Below are 22291 nucleotides of genomic sequence, written 5' to 3' on the forward strand. Positions count from 1 at the left end.
GCCATTTCTGCGGGTGGTCCGCGGTCACTGCTGGCCACTCCTGATGCTGCTGGTGGTGTCTGTGGGTGGTCGCCAGCCACTGGTCAGTGCTCACCACCACCCCACCCTGCTGCCGATAGCACTGCAGCTGCCTGCGGAAGCTCCCCACTTACCATCGCTACACTCCCACAGCTGACAGCACCGCCACCGCCTGCCGGAGCTCACCATGCCCCCCCAGCCTCCAGCAGCATGTGGTGTTCATGCTTTTCAAACTGCAAAAGTTCACTAAAGGAGCTATTATCTCCAGAAAACCTCAACATTTATTCTTTTCTGCCATTGATGCCTTTCTTATTTTGAATTTAAGATTCTGTGTTTTATTGTTAACTCCATGTTCTCTTGAAACAACTTCAGAGTTTTCTCGAGGTGCTCTAAATGATTACCTACATCCTTCATTAATAGGTAAAAAACCTTTCTTTGATCTTTAGTGTTGATCAGTAATCTAAACAATTCATTAAGAGTCTTTTTTATTTTTTAAATAAAACTGTTAGGACTAGGCATTGAGTAAATGTCATTCCCACTATAACTGCATGACAACTTGGACCAAGTATTTGTTCTTGCTATTTCAAATTAAAAGATGACTCTATACAGGGACTGGGCCTATTTAAATTTAAGAACCTGGCTATATAAGATAGAACACTTTTTTTTTTCTATGTGGATCTCTGTTATAGAGCTTCTGACTTTCATTTTTCATTAGTTTCTTCTCCTTAGAATAAGCAGCAAAAACAGAATCCAAATGGAGCGAGTCACAAAAAGGACTTAAACTTACCCTATTACCCAAAGTCAATGCATGCAATGCAAAGTAAGGTACACAAAGGAGAAAAAACTGTACAAGATGAGCATCTGCAGCTTGACAAAATGTACTTCTGAAGCTCTGCCATTAATTCTGCTTTTTGGAATGGTACAGAAAAGCTATGGTCTCCTTTGAACCTGCATCCTTTTTTGGGTACTTTGTCACCCCCTAAAAGCAGACAGAGGACTGTATGTCTAAGACGTATACAAGGAAGAGGAAGGCTTCCTATGTTGTTCCCAGTGCACCTGCCTGAAGGTCAGGTACAATCCAGTCCCAAATGGTTATGCTTGGTAAGCTAGTATGGACTTCTAAAGAAGTTAATTCAGCTTCATGGTGGGAAACTATGCTAATAAGCTCACTTGAAGAAGTAATACATTTAATTTCAAAACCACTGCCTGCCTAGAATTATTAACAAAGTTGTTCTCATTCCTAAGCAAACCATGACTAAGTAATAGCAAAAGGCTCCAGGCTACAAAGTGACTTATTAATTATCAGATTCCTATTTTATTAAGACCTATATTTATATGGCCCCATCAGTGATTTCTGAACAATCTATGGCATCAATGGCATATACATGAAGAAGGTAAAGAAGAACCAATTAAGTATGTAGCTAATAAATCATCTGTATTATCAATTGCTTCCTCACTATGCTATCCTTCAATGCATCAGTGCTTCATCAGTGGTCTGTTTATGGCATATGTCCAGGTTACTATGCAAAACTTTACAGGATTAGTTCTATGTCTGCAAAATGTTATGCAGAAAAAAAATATATTTGCAGACCACGGTAAGTATATGTTATTTCAAACATAACCTCAGAGGTAATGATAATGATTTTCATTGTAATATTTTCTACAAGCTCCAGTCAGGGACCAGGAGGCCCAATGGTGTCTTTTCAAGAAGCTTAAAATCTAATAGTGTAAACTGAGAGTGCTCAATCCTCAACCAATGGGCCAGACTCGAGCCATAAAGCCATGTCATCCAGCCCATGGTGCTCTCCTTTGGTAGTGACATTTAATGACAGAATAGCAGCTTCTGTGCCAATTAATGTTGCCACCATTCCCCAGTGACAAATTTCTGGATCCTTGGAGAGTCCCATGGGCTGAAAGACAGTCCCATGTGCTAGGTCAGTGCTCAGGGTTGGATATGGTGTGCAGGGTGACTCTGAGTGCTTACAGAAGCTCAGGCTCATGGTCTAACTCATGGCACTTCACTTAGAGTGCCATGAGTTAGAGCATCCCCCTGACCCAACAGACCTGTTGTTACGTCTCAGCTCTGTATTCTTGGGGAACCCTGGTACAGGATGCAGTCTGTCTGACTCACAAAGGACTCACCCCCCTCCCCTCCTCTACCTAAACGAAACTGATTAAGATGCAGTGAGAGACGCACCTAAGACCCTCACCAGATAAGGGTGACGAGTGAATCAACTGCCCTAGGTCTCATTTACATGAGAGATGGAAAACAGAAAGCCTGAAGCAGAGGCTGCAGTGAATTCTGGGACCAGAGAAGCAGGAGAGCGCTGCATGATGGGGAATCTGTGCTTCCAATGTTAATCAACCCATGTTCACACACACCCAGCTCAGCATTTATCAGACCAGTTCTAATCTGGATTTACTAAGGACTTTTCCCCCCCAGACACACACACACAGCTCTAAGTTTAATAGGCATCTCGGGCCGTACATTCCCCGGTCCCACTATGGGAGGCCTATTTAAACTTGATTGACTAAAACTCGGTTGCCGGGTTAGGGAATGCTGAGGCAAGAGACCGAGTCAGAGGGGGTATGGGCAACATTTGAACAATGGTTAAGGGTTCATCACAGCATCCAGCCTGCTGGAGCCCTAATCCCAGGTGTTGTCATATCTTTCCCGAGACGACTGGTGGGAGTCCTCTCCACAAAAGGTTATGAGCACCCCAATAATTGTTTTAAGTCTGTTAAAAGACTATAGTAAGATCTGGAAAAGTCATGCTAAGCTGAGGCTTGTGCACAACAAGTAAAAATCCAAAATCCTGATGCTGCAAGCTATCTATTGTTCCTGAAGAAACCATGAGATATCCCATCAGTATATCTGCCACCCATAGGAATTTCAAGCTGGCTCCCAAGTATTTGGGTTACTCCCTAATCTTAAGTGTTTCCTGATTATCAATCAGTTTCCTGAGATGGTCCAAACCAGATAACCCCTTGTCAATAGAAAAGACAATGATTTACACTACTGAGGGTGCTTCAAAGCAGCTGAACTGAGGGTATAAAAATCTGTAAGTGTGTGTGCTGCTAGAAGAGGAAAAGGAAGGAAAAGAAGTAGAAGCAGGAGGAAAGAAGGAGAAGAAGAAAACCCCTGTGCTGACACCATCCCCTGTCGTTCTTGGGACGCTGGAAGAACAGATCATCTCTCTCTTCAAGGATTGTGCTACGGACTGTGCCTGTCAGCTTTGCAGCCTGAGTACCGTGGACTAGGTGAGATCCCAGCGTTCTCTGTCTTCTTTCTAGGCATAAACTTCTGAACCTGAACTGTATCAGTTAAGCTTGAGCTAAGTTTCCCCAAATACTTAGTGAAACCAGGGTAGTATTGTCATTGTTGGTGTTTGTTTTTCTTTTGCATGTCTATTACTACTAGTACTATTATATATTTCATATGCTTAGCAATAAATAACTTTTATAGTCAAACTGGTAGTAATTGGGTATATTTTTCCTTCTCTGCTTCTCTTTCCTCCCGTGCTCTGCAGCAACGCTTCTTTTACCTATGCTAAAGATCCCTGTGAAGCCCAAATTATTGTGGGGTCTGCTCATCAAGAGGCCAAAGATTGGGACGTGCTGAGTTTGAAACACATAAGGGGATCAGCTTGTACAGGCTGATTGACCCAGTTTGACTCAGACGTGCCCTTATGAACTGAATGCTGGCCCATGAGGGTGTCAGCTGGACACCCAGCCGGATTCAGAGGGATTCTGTTTACCTGTGTGCTTGTGTTTGACTGCATTTTATTGTTGCTCTTATGAACTGATTCTTGGCATATGAGGGTGTCAGCCTGTCCATGCTGATCAGCCCGGCCAGGTCAGGCGTGTCACGTTAATTTGTGTGTGTTTGTGTGTATGACTGATTTGGTGACTGGAGGAACCCAGTCCCATTGAGATTGAGTCCTGCAAGATAGCTCCACTGGGGGTGAGGGCTTGCAGAAGGGAGAAATACAGCTCCGTATAGTAACACAAGCAGCACATTGACAGAATCACCAAGACCCTAGAAACTATCCCTAATAAATGAGCACACCCCAAAGTAATGGGCAAATTTGGTAACAGGGGGGACTTGGTGGCAATCTATATCAGGGGTGTGCACCAGGAGCTGGGAGAATGTCTGATTCACCAGGGTACCCCAAGGGAAGACAAGGTCCACAAACTGCTGGAAGACCGTTTTAGGCTGGACATAAGGAAAAACTTTTCTACCATCCAATTCTCCAGAGTCTGGAATACTCCCTCCAGGAGTGGTGCAAGCACCTCCCCTGGACACGTTCAACAAGTGTTTGGATGATTATCTTGCTGGGGGCATCTGACCCCAGCTGACTTCCTGCCCTTTGGGCAGGGGACTAGACCCAATTATCTCACAAGGTCCCTTCCAGCCCTTATGTCTATGAAATCTGTGAAATCTATGAGTATGGCCATGATCCTGCCAGCAGGGGCATCTTCTCTTTTGATTACAAAAGGTAGGCAGGAAGCAGGAGGGGAGCTCCTGTTGTGGGCTGGGGGACCAGGAATTGTTTATTTCTCGGGTGAGGGATACTGTGGTTGAATGCTCCATTTGGGAAAACTGAAATGACCCAGCCAGCTGGGAGCTGAGGGGTGGTGGTTGGAAAATCTGTTTTCAGGTCTCAAACAATGCCTTCCTGCAGGTCTGTGGGTATGTACTGAGAGTAGAAGTTGCCTTGTGTTTGCCACGGACCGGGGGGGGGGGCGGGGCAGGAACAGAATAGTGTGGCTGGTTTAGATTTCCCATATTATGTATCCTGAGTGCTGTGGAACTGGTAGAGGAGCTGGCACAATCACAGCAGTAGCAATGAATGTTTACATCATAGGTGACATCCTTACACTGATGGCAGCTGGATTGCTGTAGTCCTTGGTGCAGATTGCCATATCGGTCTGATAAAAGCCAGACCGTGCTCCTGCTCTAGTGGCTTGTCTAATCCCCTGACTCCAGCATCAAATTCACCAACCAAAGCTAGAATGAAATAGAAATCCAGCCACCCCTTACTGCCCTGGGCTAAGCTATCAGCATATTTCACAGCTGTTGCCAGATGCAGGGTGCGCTTTGAAATGTAATGGGGCCTATGTATGCCAATGGAGGCACAGTTAGGTTGGAAACACACTCTTGGAGTTCCCTGCCTGAAGGAGTGGGGCTTTTGGTGGGAACATGTTTCATTTTAGAAGCAAGTGATCTTTGCTAGGTGGGTTTGTTCTAGCAAACTATGCAAGAATCACTTGTGTGATATGTTTTCTTGTGTTACCTAACCACCCATATCTCGTAATACATAGAAAAATGTCAATCTTTTACTTTGAACTAAAAGAAAATCACAGATGGAGTGACGAAACCCTTAGGGGACATTTGGGTCCATCAATGTCAATAAGAGACTTGCCCTTTTTTTTCATTGAGATTCCACCCTCAATATTTCAAAAGTTTCTGTCTTGTCTCTTCTTTCCAGGGAATGGGGGTTCACAGGTGTGGCGAAGTGGGGCTCCCCGCCTAGCCACAGCGCTAGGTTCCCCACTTGCCTGCGAGCATGCTACCAATCTGACTCGCCTGCCATGCCTTCTTGGTAATTAATATGATGTTAATTAAGCGGAAGGCTGCCCATTTCTGCCCCGATGCCAGAGGACGCTAACTGTGGCTCCGTACCTCCCCTACACCGCAGCCCATGCCTCGCAGATGGCATCCAGCTGTTACAGTGCTCCCGGCCTACTGCCGGAGCAAGCTTAGGCCATGCCATCAGGCCTCAGTCACACACACATTCATACCGCTTGCCTCTCACTCGGGTCTCACACACTCCACCCTCTCTCACAGGGTCTCTTTCATGCATCACCAACTTATGCTGCCTTGCTCCCTCTTGGAGCATTCCTTGAGTGGCAGTTGTACCATCTGTTGGGCCTCTCCTACGACCCTCACCAGGGTAGTGGCCAGCTAATTACCTGACCGGGTCTAAGTTTACTCTGGCCCCTTCTGGGGGCAACACTATGTGTATATAAATGTACTGGGCCCTCAGCCCTCTAGTTCTTCTCCCCCTTCACTAGGGCTCCCCATCTCTGCCCCCTCTCTGGGGTTCCACACCACCCCCTTCACTCGGGGCTACTCATCTCTGCCCCCTTCACTCGGGACCACGGGGCTTCCCTCCCTGGTGGGCTCATGTGGTCGTAGCCGTACCTGGCCCCCACTAACTTTCCTCGGGGTCTTGCACCCCACACAGGGCTCAGGTGGCTGCAGCCATGCCTGGCCCCCACTCTCCCTCCTCAGGGTCTTGCACCCCGCAGGGCTCAGGTGGCCACAGCTGTGCCTGGCCCCCACTCTCTCCGATGTTACATAAATTCACCAGAAGATGAGGGCTAGGGTTAAGGCATCCCTACCCACCTTTCACTGGGGTGATAACTAGCCTGGTATTTCCTGGGGGCTCCCACACCACTGAGAGCCCCACCAAGCCACCCACTCCTGGCAGGACACAGTTTTAGGTCATGTCCAGGACAAGGAGCCTCCTAACCATCACCTACAGCTCCTCCCTTAGCTCCAGGTTGTTATGAAGCCTCACAGCCAGGCAATGTTGTTGCCTGGGCTGCCAGGCAAAGGACTGCCCTGTTTATATGGGCAGCCAGAGCTCTAAAATGGCCACCGCAATCAAGCACCTGCTGGCTGCTTGGCCCCAGTCTTAAAGTGGCAAGTATAAACAGTGCCTTGCCACACACCTTCCCCCTTTAAATGGTACGAGAGATGTTTCCCCTGCTGCTCCTCCAAGCAAGTTCCCCTCAGAGCCTGTGAAAGCCCTAAAGTGTCGAGCACCCCAAAGGTGCTCCGCCACACACCTCCCCCCTTAGAATGAGATCGGGGGGGGGGCTTCACCTGGCTGCCTTCCTTTCTGGGTTCTGCCCCAGCCTACTGCAGCCCCTGCCACATGGCTAGCACCCCAAAGGTGCTCCGCCACAACAGGGTTATCTCAAGGGGAAATGTTTTAGGATGGGAACAATCTGTGGTAAGAAGCGAGCTGGCAATGCTATCCTGGGCAAGGAATGCAGTCCAGGTCCCTGGGGTGAACAGGCTGCCCTTCATTCCTCTCCTTGCCTCTAGTTATTCCAGCAAACACAGCCCTTTTGCAGCCCAACCCAGAGTGCCTCACAGTGGCAAAGCCAGGGTAGTTTGTAAGCAAGGGTTGTTTGGAGATGGATGCACATATGCATGTGTCGCCTTAAGTGTTCAAACACTAAACACCAGTGGGACCTCAATCTTTTTAGACTCAAGATACTCTTCATTAGTCTCAAGGCACCCCTTGGGAAATGCCAGCTCTTAGCTTTCACTGATTTTTTTTTTTTTTTTTTTAAACTATGGAAAAATAATTGAGAAATTCTTTGGCTGCAAAAAACTCAAGGGCCACAACAGGCGAGAATGGTTTTGACACTATCCTATTTGAAATCTCTGGGTTTATTCTGTGACTCATGTGTAGGTGTGTTCCTGCCTGACTGTACTAATATTGTGCAGCACTCTTAGAAGGATGTCATAGCATCCCAGCATGCTGTGGCACCCTGATTGAAAATCACTGCTATACATGACAATCTATTCTGTCATAGAATCATAGAACATTAGGGTTGGAAGGGATCCCAGGAGGTCATCTAGTCCAATCTCCTGTTCAACGCAGAACCGTCCCCAACTAGATCATCCCAGCCAAGGCTTTGTCTAGCCAGGTCTTAAAAACCTCCAAGGAGAGAATCTACCACCTCTCTGGGTAACCTGCTCTAGTGTTTTACTACCCTCCTAGTGAGAAAATTCTTCCTAATATCTCGCCTAACTTCCCTTGCTGCAACTTGAGACTGTTGCTCCTTGTTCTGTCATCTGCCACCCCTGCCATGTCCCTCTGAAAGGTGAAAGGGGCACATTTCCTATGTACTGGACCCGTGTAGGAATGCAGTGAAATCCTGTAAGGATAGCTAGGTATAAATAAGAGGCCTGAGCCCAGCTCCTTGTAAATCTGGATGAACTCCACTGGCTTCACTGAGTAGACTGGATTTGTGCTGATGTAACTTGAATCAGAACCTGTTTTTCTTTCTCTAGGGAAGAGAAGACTCTTACAGTGGGACTTGGAGAAAAACTGACCAGCCCACAAGAGCAGTAGTTCTGCACAGCATCAGGGGTTGAACAAAACCAGCCCACTCCTCCTACAGGGGTTCCTGTTACACCCACAAAATGTAGCCTCTGCCTCAAAGTCCTAGTCTGACCCCAGTGCCAATGTCAGAAAGCTACGGAGGTCTCTCCCTTGAATGTCTGTTGGAAGAGTAAAGATGGCGGCCTGTGTGCATAAATGGAGGTCCATCCTGAGGAACTGAGTTGAGTGGCAGGGGAAATGACTGTGGCCACTTAAACAAAATCCTTTTCTGTGTTAAAAACTGGGAAGGACTTGTTCAAATCAGTGGCCTGGTGCTGATGCCAGACTGGTGTGAGGGAGAGGAGAATTGGGGCCCTTCAGTATATAATAAAGGATGCATTTGCAAAGCTATTACACTGATGTCTGAGAGTCCCCAGCAGGCTGCTCTAAGCCCAGAAAGTGTCTTTAAAGTGTTTTCAACAGAAGCACATTCAGGCACTTTCTGAGATGTTGATGGAAATAGCTGTGCGCTTGTTTATGTCTCAGACCTTCCCTGGCAGTGTGGGGAACTCACCTGGGTCACAGGGTTAGGTACCAGCACCCAAGACCAATGCTAACCAAGTGTCCGTTCCAATGTAGGTCACAGTGAACACTCTTAGACAGCTTGCACATTATTTAAAGGGATGCTAAGTTGTCCCTATGCACAACAATGGAATGGGGGACTTCCACTGTCTCAAGATGAGTGAAACTTACAAGTCACCACTGCAAGGAGCCAGCAGAGCTGCGATGTGCAGCCTGCCTGCTCCAGGCAGGGACACACACACAGCAGATCGCAGCTCTGCCCCAGCTCCTTGCAGCAGGGACAGCCTGTTCTGGAGCAAGGGCAGAGCTCCAACCTCCTGCCTGCTTGTCCCTGCCCAGAGCATGCAGGCTGCAGAACACGGCTCTCCCCTGGCTCCGGAGCAACCTGCCCCCATCACAAGATCCCAGCAGCAGCCCCCTGTCCTGCTCTGCCACCTGTCCTGCCAGTGCAACTGAGGCTGGTCTCCATGGCAACCCCAGCCTTAAGCTTTCTCAGCCCAGCTGCAGCTGGAGTCTCCATGGAAACTGGCCCCAGCCATGCAGGCAGGGGCTGCTGGGAAATGGAATCCAGCTGTTGGGCAGATCAGCCATTTTGCCTACCCCTGTTTTAAAGGGTACAGTAGTGACAGCCCAACAAAAAACTGTCTGGACACAATGGAAGCACAAGACGAATCACAAGAGACCAATGTGGCTGCACAGGGAGCTGATGAAATGCCTCAAATGCAAAAGGAAAGCTTACAGGCGATGGAAGAATGGGTAGGTCACCAAGGATGTGTACCAGGAAACAGCAAGAACCTGCAGGGACAAAATCAGAAGGCAGAGATGAAGAAGGAGCTATATCTGGCCAAGGAGGCTGAGGACAAGAAGAGATTTCCATAAGGGTGTTGGCCAGAAAAGAAGGAGCAAGGAAGCTGGGGTCCTGTTAACTAGCCAGGGGGAACTCTTATCAAAAGATGCATAGAAGGTGAAGCTACTCAACAGCTACTTTGCCTCAGTGCTCACAAAAGTATTATGCTGCAGCCAGACACCTATTTGGATAAGGAAGGGAGCAAGCTGAGGGATGAGATGCACGGAGACAGTCAGAGTTTTGATGGGTCTGAATGGATTCAAGTCAGTAGGGCCTGACAAACATCCCAGGGTACTGAAGGAATTGGCAGAAGCGATCTTGGAGCCCTTGGCAATGCTATTCCTGAAGTCATGGGAGATGGGTCAAGTTCCAGACGACTGGAAAAGGGCCAGTGTAGTGCCTAACTTTAAAAGCGGCAAGCACGAGGACCCAGGAAACAACAGATTGGTTAGCCTTACCTCAATACCTGGCAAGTTACTGGAGGATATCCTAATGAAAGCCATTTGTGATCAGCCTTTCCTCTTCCCGATGCTTACAAGTGGTCAACATGGATTGATGAGGAGCAAATAATGTCAAAGTAACTACTTGGGTGGATGAAGGGATTGCTGTGGATATAGTGTACCTGGACTTCAGCAAGGCTTTTGTCGAGGTCAGCAACTGTCAGGGTGGAGCTACTGATGAGGCCAACAGCTCACCAAAACTCACTTAGCCACCCTCTACCCAAAATAATTGCCTGCTCCTGGCCTAAGAGGAAAACAGACCAGCCTAATAACTCAATTAAGCAATTAGATGCTGGTTCACAAGATGCCCTTCCTGGCAGGGATCCTGTGGGTTGTACCTCCTCCCCTCCCCTTCAAAGGGCCCCAGGAGCCGCTCCCAGCAGCAGCTGTGTCTGAGCTGCTTTGTTCTCATCAGTTAATCATTTAACCGATATAATTAGAAGAGGTTAAATGATTTTTTAAATTAATTTAAATAATTGTTTTAATCAAAAGGTTGTAAAACCTGTGATGATAAACTTTTATATCTAGGTTAGACTAATTCCTTTGCTTTCAAGCACTAGGGCAGGCGTGAGCAATATTTCTTGGCAAAAACACCCGCAACCTCAACTTGTGATGTTGGCGGGTGGCTGGCAAGGGAGCCATGAGGGACCTGATCCTTGTTGTGGCACTGCAGCCCCCGCCACTTCCCCACCATCCGCCCCGAGGCACACATGCCAAGCAGAAAGCCATGTGGCACGCATGCCAGGGCTTGCCTACTTGTGGTCTGTGGTGTTTTTATCTCTACACTAGGATAGCGGTGCTCAACATTTTGGCCCCACAGACCAGATGAGTGGTGCAGGGCCAGACTGTACCCCGTGCACCAGGATTCAGCCCATGCTGCACCAGCTGGCCCCAGCACACTGGGGTCGGGCCCCCACCGCACCAGTATGAAGTCCCATGCCACCTCCACCTGGCCTTGTAGGTCTGCATCAGGCTCAGGGCCCAGTGCTTAGATCAGGGCCTGGGCCCTGTGCCACCGCCACCTAGCCCCACGTACCAGGATCAGGCCCCAGGGCGCCACACCGCCCCCTGCCCAGGACTGGGCTCTGAGGCCCCCAGCCCGGTCCCGCGTGCCAGGATCAGGCCCTGCGCCACCGCACACCTGCTCCAGCCCTGGGGCCCGCGCTGGCCTGCAGGGACGGCTCAACGTCGGGGCGAGCCGGGCCCTGCCCCACCGGCCGCAGGGCGCGCACAGCCGGGGCGGGGCCCAAGCCGCGGTGACGTGATGCGCAGGGGGGCCGTTGTTCCGCTGACGGACTCCCCGCCCCGGACGTGACATACAATCTCGGCGCCAGCGGCCATGCCGGAGCGCGGGGAGTTCTGGGAGCTGTGGCCCCAGCCTGGCTGTCACGCCCCAGCCTCACTTCCGGCGCGGGCGGAGCTCGGACAGAGGCAGTCTGCGGGACGTGGTGTGCGTGTGCGGTCGAGCGCGCCATGCCCAAAGCGAAGGCGGAGCGGCGGGCCCGGCAGCAGCGCCGGGAGGGCGGCGGCCCGCAGCGGCCTCAGCCGGGCAGTGTTCTCGGGGAGGGGGCGGGGCCGCTGAGCTGACGGGCTCGGCCGCGCTTCCCAGCAGGCGTCGTGTTCAACACCGGGCTCGGGCAGCACGTCCTGAAGAACCCGCTCGTGGTCAACAGCATCGTGGACAAGGTACGTGGCGGAGGGAGCCCCGAGGACCGCCCCCTCCCCCTCTCCTGCCTGACCCCCAACGCAGGCCGACGGCCTCCCCGCGCAGAGTGGGGAGCTGACCCCGCCCCCCGACTCCCTTCTTCTCCCCACAGCCCCAAGCAGCACCCACCTGCCCTCTCCCTGCATTGCTGGCATCTCGGCTCCCTAATTTGCCCCCCACACAGGGCCAGGGCAGGCCAGCTCACTCCTGACTGCCGAACCGTGGGGCTGGGGGAGGAGGCCCACATCCGCAGGCAGCCTGGAAGCCCCCCTGCCTCTCCCTGTTGCACAGCCCTGCTGTATATAATAAATCCACACATTTGGACAGTACCACATGGCTGGTTCTGCAGGCCTTGGGGAAGGCCCACGCTCCCCTGTGTAGGCTCTGATAATGGTTAGTTTCAGACTCTCACATGATTTCCAGTGCACTGCTTGGAGCATCAACCAGCCAAGCAGTCACTGAGAAGTGAGTGAGTGAGCAGCAGTTCCCACGGGTGAGTGCTGAATAGTTTGGTGCAAGGATGTTTCCTAATGAGCCTTTCGAAGCAATCTAAAACTTGGTGCAAGGAACTGTGGTTCTGTGCCATGTCCTGTTCATACATCCCATTCCCCTCCATTGGCTGTTTCCTAGGGAGCTCCAAGATGCTGAGAGACATCTTTCATCTTGGTTTTGCCTTGGTCTGTTTTTTAGACTAACATATGGCTTATTGCTTGCCTTTGTGTTAAGGTTTCTTGAGATGTGTGCGTACACACACGCGCACGCGCGATGCATAAGGGGTGCACAGGAGTACAGATGCACCACCTGAGGGTGCTGGTGCACCCTGACTGGCCACACTTACCACTTAGGCAATGGGCTGGGGGGCAGGCAGGCGATTGCTGCAGCTGCTCCCAGATGCAGCCGCAGCCACTCCTGGAAGCAGTTGTAGCAATTGCCCGCGGTGATCAGCCTTGGGGGGGACCCTGCCTCCTGGCTGGCAGGATCAGCCATGGGGGGACCACCCCCAGTCAGCGGGACTGGTCACAGGGGGATACATGCCCCGCCCCGACTAAGGCAGCACCAGTCATCCGTGTGTGTGTGTGTGTGTGTGTGTGTGTGCGTGCTTTGTCCAAGGCAATCCTGCCCTCATCCCTGCCCGCGGTGATCAGCCTTGGGGGGGACCCTGCCTCCTGGCTGGCAGGATCAGCCATGGGGGGACCACCCCCAGTCAGCGGGACTGGTCACAGGGGGATACATGCCCCGCCCCGACTAAGGCAGCACCAGTCATCCGTGTGTGTGTGTGTGTGTGTGTGTGTGTGCGTGCTTTGTCCAAGGCAATCCTGCCCTCATCCCCAGGCATGCCCTTCCTGCTGCTATTGTAGCAATACCTCATTTGTCAGCTTCATCCTGTACAGGATCAACCTTCTAGTGTGTGTAGGTAAATTTGTTAAGACCAAAATGACAGCAACCGTGGTGGGGGAGGGGCAGGGGAGGAGGGTAGTATGTTTTCCTTGGAATAGACTATCTTATTTGTTTATAGGCTGCTTTAAGACCCACAGATGTTGTCCTGGAAGTAGGTCCTGGAACTGGCAACTTGACAGTAAAAATGTTAGAAAAAGTTAAAAAGGTAAGACTGAGTTAGGAATTATTCATTTGTGTTTTCACCAAACTAATACAAGTGGAAAGAAGTCTTAATGCTCTATTCAAATGCAGTAATCTTTCCTTTTCTGAGCATTTGTCATGTCAGAAGAAGCTTCTCACACCATTTATGTAAAGAATAGCTCTGCTTACATGTAGTTTCTTAAATGATATGGCCATTTTGTCCTTTTAATGCATTTTAATTCTTGTTGTAAGAAACAGGTGCTGAGCTTCATCTCTAAGTACAGGCAACCCCCGCATAATGCTGTTTCTCTTAACACTATTTTGCTGTACTGCTTGTTTTACATTGATACTTGATTCCACTTGGCGTTCAGCGAGTTTTGTTATAATGTTCACGGGCATTGTGTAGCTGGCACTAGGGAGCGTACACTAGCTTTACAGTGCATTGGCAACGTGCAGCTTCGTTGTGCAATTTGGCTCCAGTTTGTGTTACCATCTTGGTTTGTCAAAAACTTTTGTGCTCTGTGTTTAGCAATTAATTTTGACCCTTGAAATCAATCATCATGAGTCAGAAATGTGCAACCGACTGTAACTGCAAGTGCTGAGAAAAAACAGCACCAAAGCTTAACGCTGGAACTTAAATTGGATGTCCTGAAATGAACTGAAGCAGGTGAACGCCAGAATGAGGTCTGTAGACTAGTACTAGTGGGGAGCTGCACTAACGAATTATATTTATTTACATTAATTCCTGTGGGAAAATTGGTTTTGCTAAATGCTATTCCGCTTAACGCTCAGTTTTTTGGGACCCAGTTAAGAGTGCTAAGCGGGAGTTGCCTGTATTACTATCTGTGGGGGAAAAAATGTTCCCTATATCTGTAATAAGTCTATTCATATAATTTTATTAATTAAAACTGCAAATATATACTTTGCTTTCAGGTCATTGCTTGTGAACTTGACACCCGACTTGTGGGTGAACTTCATAAAAGAGTCCAGGGCACGTAAGTTTTAATAGTATATTTAAAAAAGAAGCTTTACAGCATTTTAATTGCCTCAAATCCATAGATGTGTGCGTTAAGATGATGCTTTTGATTTTCCTCCCTCATCCTTCCCTCCCAACCCCATCCCTAGATGTCTGGCAAACAAACTTGAAATAAAAGTTGGAGATGTTCTCAAAAGCGATTTACCATTCTTTGATGCATGTGTAGCCAACTTGCCATATCAGGTACAGCAAAACAGTTGCAGTGGAATCACAGTTGAAACTAATTTTTGATTATATTTAATAAGGTGATGTACTAACAATGGTGTTTTTCCTTTTAGATTTCTTCACCTTTTGTTTTCAAGCTGTTGCTGCATAGACCTTTCTTCAGGTATGTAGAAGAAATGAGCAGTGGGTTGCTTAATGGAAAATAAAGACCAGTTATACAGATGAAAATCCAATTTGGGATTATTAAAACAGCCCTTTGGACCCAGTAGCTAGAAACACTCTCCTGCATAGCATTCATGGTGGCAGTTTCCAGGACCTGGAAGTTTGTCCAGTTTCAGTATCTAGGAGAGAAATGCAGCATTGGCATAGGAAATGTAGCTTGAGTTGAAGTAAATAAAGAATCGATGTCTCTGCTGCAGGTTGACCATCTCTGGGTTAAGTTGGGTATCTCTTGTATTAAGCAGGGCCTTACAGAGAAGTAGGTCTGATGTGGTAGAAAGGGGAAGAGGGGGGGCAGTTGCAAGGTAAATCAAAGTAATTTCATATATTTTTAAAACAGTTGTACAGCATCCATGCTTCCGCAGGTGGTTTAATTTGCTGGCAGGTAGTAGACATACAGTACACTCGAGTATTGATGTTTTTATGCTACTGATCATTGTGATACTAGGAAGGTTGGATTTATAGGGCTAATGGCACTATGTTTTCCTAATTTTACAATAAAATTCTATGAGTAACAAAAACAAATCACTTTGTTTTTATTTTAGTTTGCCAGTTTTGCAGATTCCTACTCAGCAGTCTCATGCTAATTAGCACTATTAGATACTAGTCAGCGTTTTAGCAGTCAACAAATTTGTCATGCATAGGACAAGGTTGGCAGTATTTTAACCCAGTAAAATAATGAACACAATAATATGTAAATAATTACTTTAAATCAGTGGGGCTGACAGCTTCTAGTTGATTACTTAATTTGCTTCAAAGGAAACTTGGCTTTCAGAGGTTCAAAATAGGGGCTTATTTAAAAAGCAATAAGGGTTTTGATTCAAGTATTTGCATCACGTTTTCATTTCTTTATTTCTCAGGTGTGCAATACTTATGTTTCAAAGAGAATTTGCTCTCCGTTTGGTTGCAAAACCAGGGAGTAAACTATACTGCAGACTCTCTATTAACACACAGCTATTAGCCCGTGTGGATCATCTAATGAAAGTAAGCCCATTTATAATTTCACTGTAGATTCTTGTTAAAGATTGGAGAGGATTTTGTTTCTTGCTTTTTAAATCACGTAGGCATTTACTTGCTACTGTTTGTGACTGTTGCTGTCACATTTTTCATGTTTTACAGGTTGGAAAGAACAATTTCAGGCCTCCACCCAAAGTTGAATCCAGTGTTGTCAGGATAGAGCCAAAGAACCCTCCACCCCCTATCAACTTTCAGGTCAGTTTTGTTATTTAACCTATCTTCAGAATGGTGTATACACTTGCTTCAGGTAAATTTTTGTCATACAAATAAGTATTCACTAATCTCAAATCTCTGCCCCTTTCTTTTTGATCTGCTTCCCTGTCTCTTTCCATCATTGAACTGTTTGGTGAGGCGTCCAATTAAACTCTCTTTAAAACCTTTCTTTCAAGACTGACAATTTAATGGCCAGCAGAAGGTGGTTAGGGGAAAGTACCTGTCCCCTTCCCTAGCTGTTTTCAGTTGACCTCAACATGCACAAAAGGGATTTTTGGTTACTGAAGCCATACGTTCAGGAGCAAAGAAGAATCTCTTGGAACCCTTAAAACGGTGCACCATCACTTAAAGATCAGAAGACTGATTTCCAGGGGAATATTGCAGTTGGATAGGAAAACACCCTGAGAACCAAGACTTCCTATTATAGCCATGCCCACATTTAACCAGATGTTCTTCAGCCAGAAGATTGCCTTCTCTGAGCATTCCTGGGTCTGGATGATTGCTGTGTCTGCACATGAATATTTGCTTGCAAGTTTTGGGGGGTTTTTTACCAACAGACTATTTGGCTTCTCAGTCCTGGACTAGGCATTATTGTTAGTCTCTTACTAACTCAACTTTTACTTCTTGTTCAGTGTTGTTGTGAAGCTAGTGATAGCCAGTCTAATGTTTTATCTGAATTCATTTCTTGCAGCTATATATTGCTTAGGGCCAATATGGTCTATTTTGTGTTTCAGGAATGGGATGGTCTAGTAAGGATAGCCTTTGTAAGGAAAAACAAGACACTCTCTGCAGCATTTAAGTAAGTTATTTCTGTTTGAAGCACTTTGCATAGTTAAAGAATTTATCCAGTAATTAGTTTCTCCTGTGCAAGTATCTAGCCTAATTCTGCAGCAAGCCAGGTTTATATTATCAGGATATTTAGGGACTCTTATACTGCAGAGTTGGAATTGGATAGAGAAACCCTTTCCTGTGTAACCTGTACAGGTGCACCCATCAATCCATATCATATTGGCACTGATTAAAAGGAAATTTGACATTATCGGCAATTGGCATTTTTGGGCTGATGTGTCCAGTAATGTTGCCAATAAATGCTGCGTGCACGTGCGCAGCTGCAGCATGCACACAACCAGGAGTACAGCCGGGCAGCATGGAGAGCAGTGTTCTGGCTGGCAAATCTGTGGGGGCACAGATCGAGGCCCCCATGGTGAGGGCGGGAGTGGGGCAGGGGCAGGCGCTGCCTGGATGGGATGGGGCAAGGCATGGGACAGAGCCATTAGTGGCTTGTCCAGGGGCCTGGCTCCTGCTGCTACACACATCCCTGAGCACAGTCCCGTCCCCAACCCCACCCAGCCCTGAGCATGCAGCAGCAGCCCACCCTCACCCCTTGCACAAATCTGTGGGGCACACCCCCATGCCTCTGCTGGGGGTGCGCGCAGTGGCTGGAGACACTCCCTCCCCCGGACAAGCCGCTCGCAGCTCTGTCCTGTTCCCTGCCCTGGCTGGGCAGCCCCAGCCCTGCTCCGTCCCTCACCACGGCAGCCTTAACCTGGCCTTCCCCCAACAATCTTACCAGCCAGACGCTTCTCTCCAAGCTGCCAGGCTGCATATTGGCAAATGGATTGGTATCGGCTGATTATGGATTGTTAATAATCAACCATCGGTATTGGCCCAAAAAATATTTATTGGTACGCGCTTAGTAACCTGTATATAAGAGAACCACCACAGTCTAGTCAGTGCAGCTAATTTTACTTTTACAGTGAAGAATAGTCAACAGCCACTTGGGTCACAGAAGAAAAATTGTCTTTTGGACAGTGGGGAGGAATTGTTTTATTTGTTTGTTTTAAAGTGGGTTTTGGTTGAGACTCACTACATTACCTTTGTTACATCTTTCAGATCAAGTGCAGTGGAGCAGCTGCTGGATCATAATTACCGAATTCACTGTTCTGTACATAACACTGTAAGTTTATTTTGCTTTTTAATGTTTTAAATGCAACTTGCATCTCATGTGTGTTAAGTACTAGACAGTATATAAATGGAGCTTCAATGTATTTGAGGGATACAAAAAGCCTTTCATCTAAAGTTACTATTTCTCACAAAAAATACTACCTGATATTCTAAAAGCACTCGCTGGGTTTTTGTTTTGGCTTTTTTCAAACAATATCTGGATTATTAAAAGAAGGAGTGAAGACTTAAATGAGTATTTCAGAAAATGAAGAGACCTTGAGATTTGATTGTTGATGCCCTAAGTCAGGGGTGGGCAAAATGCGGACCGTGGGCCTGATGTGGCCCACCAGGCCATTCTATCTGGCCTGCAGGGCCCCTAAAAAATGTAGAAAATTAATATTTATCTGCCCCTGGCTGCCTGTCATGCAGCACTCAATGGCTTGCCAAGACTCAGTAAGTGGCCCTCTGGCTGAAATAATTGCCCGCCCCTGCCCCAAGTAGTGATCAACAGGGGTGTGTAGTTTACTATGCCTAACTAGACAAGATTATTTAAAATGCCTATAGTGAGTCATCTAAGTAAATCTTAAACTGTCTACAAAAAATAAAAAAACACCTGAGAATGTGTTGATCAGTAAACAACTTATCTTGGAATCATGAGCAGATCTGAGAATGGACTGCTTGGACTAATTTTGACCCCCAACTCCCTCTGTTATGGTACAGTCTATTTATGAATGGACTGCTTCTTGGTGCTTAGCATCTTTTCAGAGTATAGGTAAACTTTTATTTTACCATTTGTTTTTCACTGTGCTGTCTGGTTCTCTGGTCTTTCTAAATTGGATGCTGCTGCATCGCAGTCTCTGCTTACTATCAATGCACAATTTTAAAAAATTCTTAACCTCACCCCACATTTATACATAAAAAGACAAATGGCCTCCTAAATAGGAAGCTATACAGCCTAAATTGGCTAGAAAAGCTACTATATTGTGTTTATCCTTAATCTCATCTTCCATAAATTATTTAGACGAGGAGTGTAATTTTAGGGGTTTCACAACTGGGGAACTATCCAATCTAATACTCACTGTTTTAGTTCTGGGTTTTTTGGTGGTTGTGTCCTGTTTCTGCATCAATTTAGTCTAACTTTAAATATTTTTAATGTACTTCCAGTATATCTGAGTAGCTTATTATAATCTTTTTCTTGGCTCAGCTGATGGGGTGTATGAACTGAAGCTGGAATACATAGTATAAAATGACAGATTTTGTGTTATGGATTCTGCAAATCCATTTTTCTGTATTAAACTTTATGTGAGTGTTACCTTTTATACATTGTTCTAAACAGAACTAAGACTTGTTTTTAAATCCAAATAAAGTGCTACTTAAAGATTCTATGGACCTTCGCTTGTTTAGGGGACAGGAGGCCTCAGTTTTTTTGGTTTTGTTTTCCTTTAAGCCAATATTGGGAAGTAGTTTTTTGTCCTAGCTGAGAGTAAATCGAGCTGATTAAGTCTTGCTGGGACTAGTGTCATATGCCAAAGCATACAGGAACTATCATCATTGCTATGTTCACTATAAGTATGTTCTTTTAAAATGCATTGAAATGACTTTTCCATATTTGATACTGTTTAATCATGCTGAATCAACATAGTATTCAGTGAACCGTTTGTGCTTTCTGAAAACCTCAGCAGGTATGTTATGTGACTTTTTAAACTGAAACGGTTATCTAGTTTGTGCTTGCATTTGTATGCTAGACGAGACACGCACACATACGTAAGGGGAAAATAGATTTTATTGTAGCTCAGTAGTCCTAGGTGCTGCATGAACTGAGATTGAGAAAGGAACAGGAACCATGCCAAATATATGCCCTGACAAAGAAATGTCAACCTGTTTTTCACTTGCAGATGTAAGCCTGCAGATGCTGGATGCTTAGAAATGTGAATGTTTACAAAGGAAGCTATTTTATATACCATTAATGCTAAAGAAATAACTAATCTGTATTGTATCTTACACTGACAGGAAATACCAGAAAACTTTAAAATAGCAGAGAAAATACAGACAGTTCTAAAAAACACAGGCTACTCTGAAAAACGGGCTCGATCAATGGATATAGATGACTTCATTAGGTAAGTCTCTTCTCTGTCTCTTCAAGATTCTTGCATGTTATTTGTGCTCAAGCAACATTGAACAGGTTACTGTTGGTGACTACCAACACTTTCCACTCATGATGTGCAATGTCAGACTTTGAGGAGAGATGATGATCTAGAGAAAGCAGCACCTTAGTAATTATAGTACAGTCTTAACACGAGATGGCCTAGAGAGCTTTAAGAACCAATGATTAATTCACTGACACATTTAGAATCCCCACTTTTGGTACAGAAGACTTTAAATCAGTTGCTAACTTTTCCTAGACTGCTAGCAGTTAAAAACTGTGCTGCATCATTAGTAAACTCATTTTCCTTTGGTTCCTGTTGTCTCAGGTTTTCATCTGGAGCTCTAGTTACCCATCTCTAAATAACTATTCTACCAACTCTATGTAATTTCTGTTTGAAAAAAAGAATTTTGATTCAAATATTTTCCATTCCCATAGCCTGCAAGTGGCATCATACTAGATAAAGGTTTATCACCATAAAGAGAGAATCCTGATTTTTTTTTTCCCCCCCTTCCCTTGCCTCCCCATGAAGAAACAAGTATTTCATATAGAAAGAGACTGCTGTTTTGCAGACTTGTAATTAACTTAATTTTAACATTCACTCTCTACCCACTTTTACTATAACACGGTAGTAATTTGAATTGACTTCAAAATTGTCTTGTCGCATAACTTTGTTTACCTTAATTTTCACTGTCAGTGGTGTCATATACTTCTCTTCTCCCTTTTTCATGATTTTCAAGCATTCACCCCATTCGACCAAAAATTCTGCAATGGAAACTCATATCAATGATCTTGTTTTCTTGTTGTTAGTGTTCAAATTTGTGGCAGTAGAAATCCAGTCTTCTAGGCCAGTATAATATACTCAGCTGCTGCATGCAATGTGTTCTGTATCCATTTACCATTAATCTTCTTCTGCAAGCAATTATTTTTTGAGGCCATTAGAAAATTCATGTAGCTTCAGAATGTTTTAAACGGTGGGTCTTGTCTCCAGTGCTAACATTTGAATGCTGAGCAGAGAGGAAATGGACTACAATGCTTGAAGACACCAAAGAATGTCTTTCACATCCAGTTTGGTATATTTTAGTTATTGTTTAGTTGGCCACATTTTCTGAACAGATTTTTCAGGTGGAGAAGAGCTACATTAAAGAGAGTACTTCTCAACAGAGGCTAGTCTACAACCCATCTCATTGTAAATTACTGGCTACTGGAATGATATGTCTGAAATCAACTGCTTATTTGGATAGTGAAAGCCAAACTGGTAAGGAAAGTTAGTATAAATATGTGACTGGACATGCCTCTTTAAATTGAGCACCTGATAAGAATCCTGTGCACAAATCTTGCAATTGCTTGGAATGACTGCCAATATATTTTGAGACCTACTTTTTTTTTCTTTATCTAAGTAGTTTGAAAGTGAATGATAAGTATGAATTAATGCATATTGTAATGAACTTTTTTCCCCCCACCCCACACCCCCTCCATCTTCAGATTGTTGCATGGCTTCAATTCAGAAGGTATCCACTTTTCATAGATGACAGAACCTGGAGGACTTTACATTCTCCAAGAGGAACAGAAATGATTGTCTTGAGATTAATTCGTCCTATGAAAAAAATCTAGCAGTATACAAAACTCATTGTGGAACTGCTGTGTAGCTATTTGAAACAGGCTAGAAGCTCTTCTGTATTTTAAAGTTTGTAACTTCTATCAAGATAAACTGTTTAAAACTTGGGACTTACTTAATTGTGCTCCACAGTGTGAATTTGCAACCATCATGTCAACCCAGCCTACTCGCTCTGAATCTAGACTTCATACTACCTTACATACCACGTGACATTCATAATGCAACTCGGGACTCGATTTTAGCTAACGGAGATTTATTTTGGAGGCTGAAAGATGCTATCGCCATTCCTAAAACTTTTTAAAAATATATGTTTACTTTTTTCTGAACTTGGTTTCTTTTTTATGGTAGCTATCCCTAACTCTTCTCATAGTGATTTGCTTATACTAGGAATAGTATTTCTATTACTTTTTCTTCCAGAAGCAGGGAGAAGTAGATTGGTACTATGGACAGGGCCAGTTTACAAAGGTCTGAAACAGGTCTTTTAAACTTCCAAACATGTTTTAACTAACATTTATCTGTTACTACCAAAACTACATGCCTAGGAAATTAAGAAACTGATATCACCACTTTCATGTAA

General features: G+C 45.8%; 2 protein-coding genes across 3 annotated transcripts in view; one reads left to right on the forward strand and one right to left on the reverse strand.

The window, feature by feature from the left end:
- Positions 1 to 11296, reverse strand: part of IPO11 (importin 11) — a 317498-nt gene extending 306202 nt beyond the window's left edge. Inside the window, exon 1 of one of the 2 annotated variants that reach the window (XM_025204020.1) lies at positions 11218 to 11296. The gene's annotated coding sequence lies outside the window, so the exon portion shown is untranslated. Of the gene's footprint in view, positions 1 to 11112 lie in introns of both variants that reach the window. The other variant, XM_025204018.1, reaches the window with a different exon arrangement.
- A 138-nt stretch (positions 11297 to 11434) lies between these two features.
- Positions 11435 to 22040, forward strand: DIMT1 (DIM1 dimethyladenosine transferase 1 homolog). Its single transcript, XM_025204015.1, is given in 11 exon segments — positions 11435 to 11762; positions 13298 to 13384; positions 14293 to 14354; positions 14485 to 14578; positions 14674 to 14723; positions 15640 to 15763; positions 15899 to 15991; positions 16744 to 16808; positions 17903 to 17966; positions 19964 to 20070; positions 21582 to 22040. Coding segments are annotated over 11 exon segments (1002 nt in total). The 5' UTR covers positions 11435 to 11549; the 3' UTR covers positions 21625 to 22040.
- The last annotated feature ends 251 nt before the right edge of the window (positions 22041 to 22291 follow it).

Source organism: Alligator sinensis, unplaced genomic scaffold, assembly GCF_000455745.1.
Source record: "Alligator sinensis unplaced genomic scaffold, ASM45574v1 scaffold862_1, whole genome shotgun sequence".
Lineage (NCBI taxonomy): Eukaryota > Metazoa > Chordata > Crocodylia > Alligatoridae > Alligator > Alligator sinensis.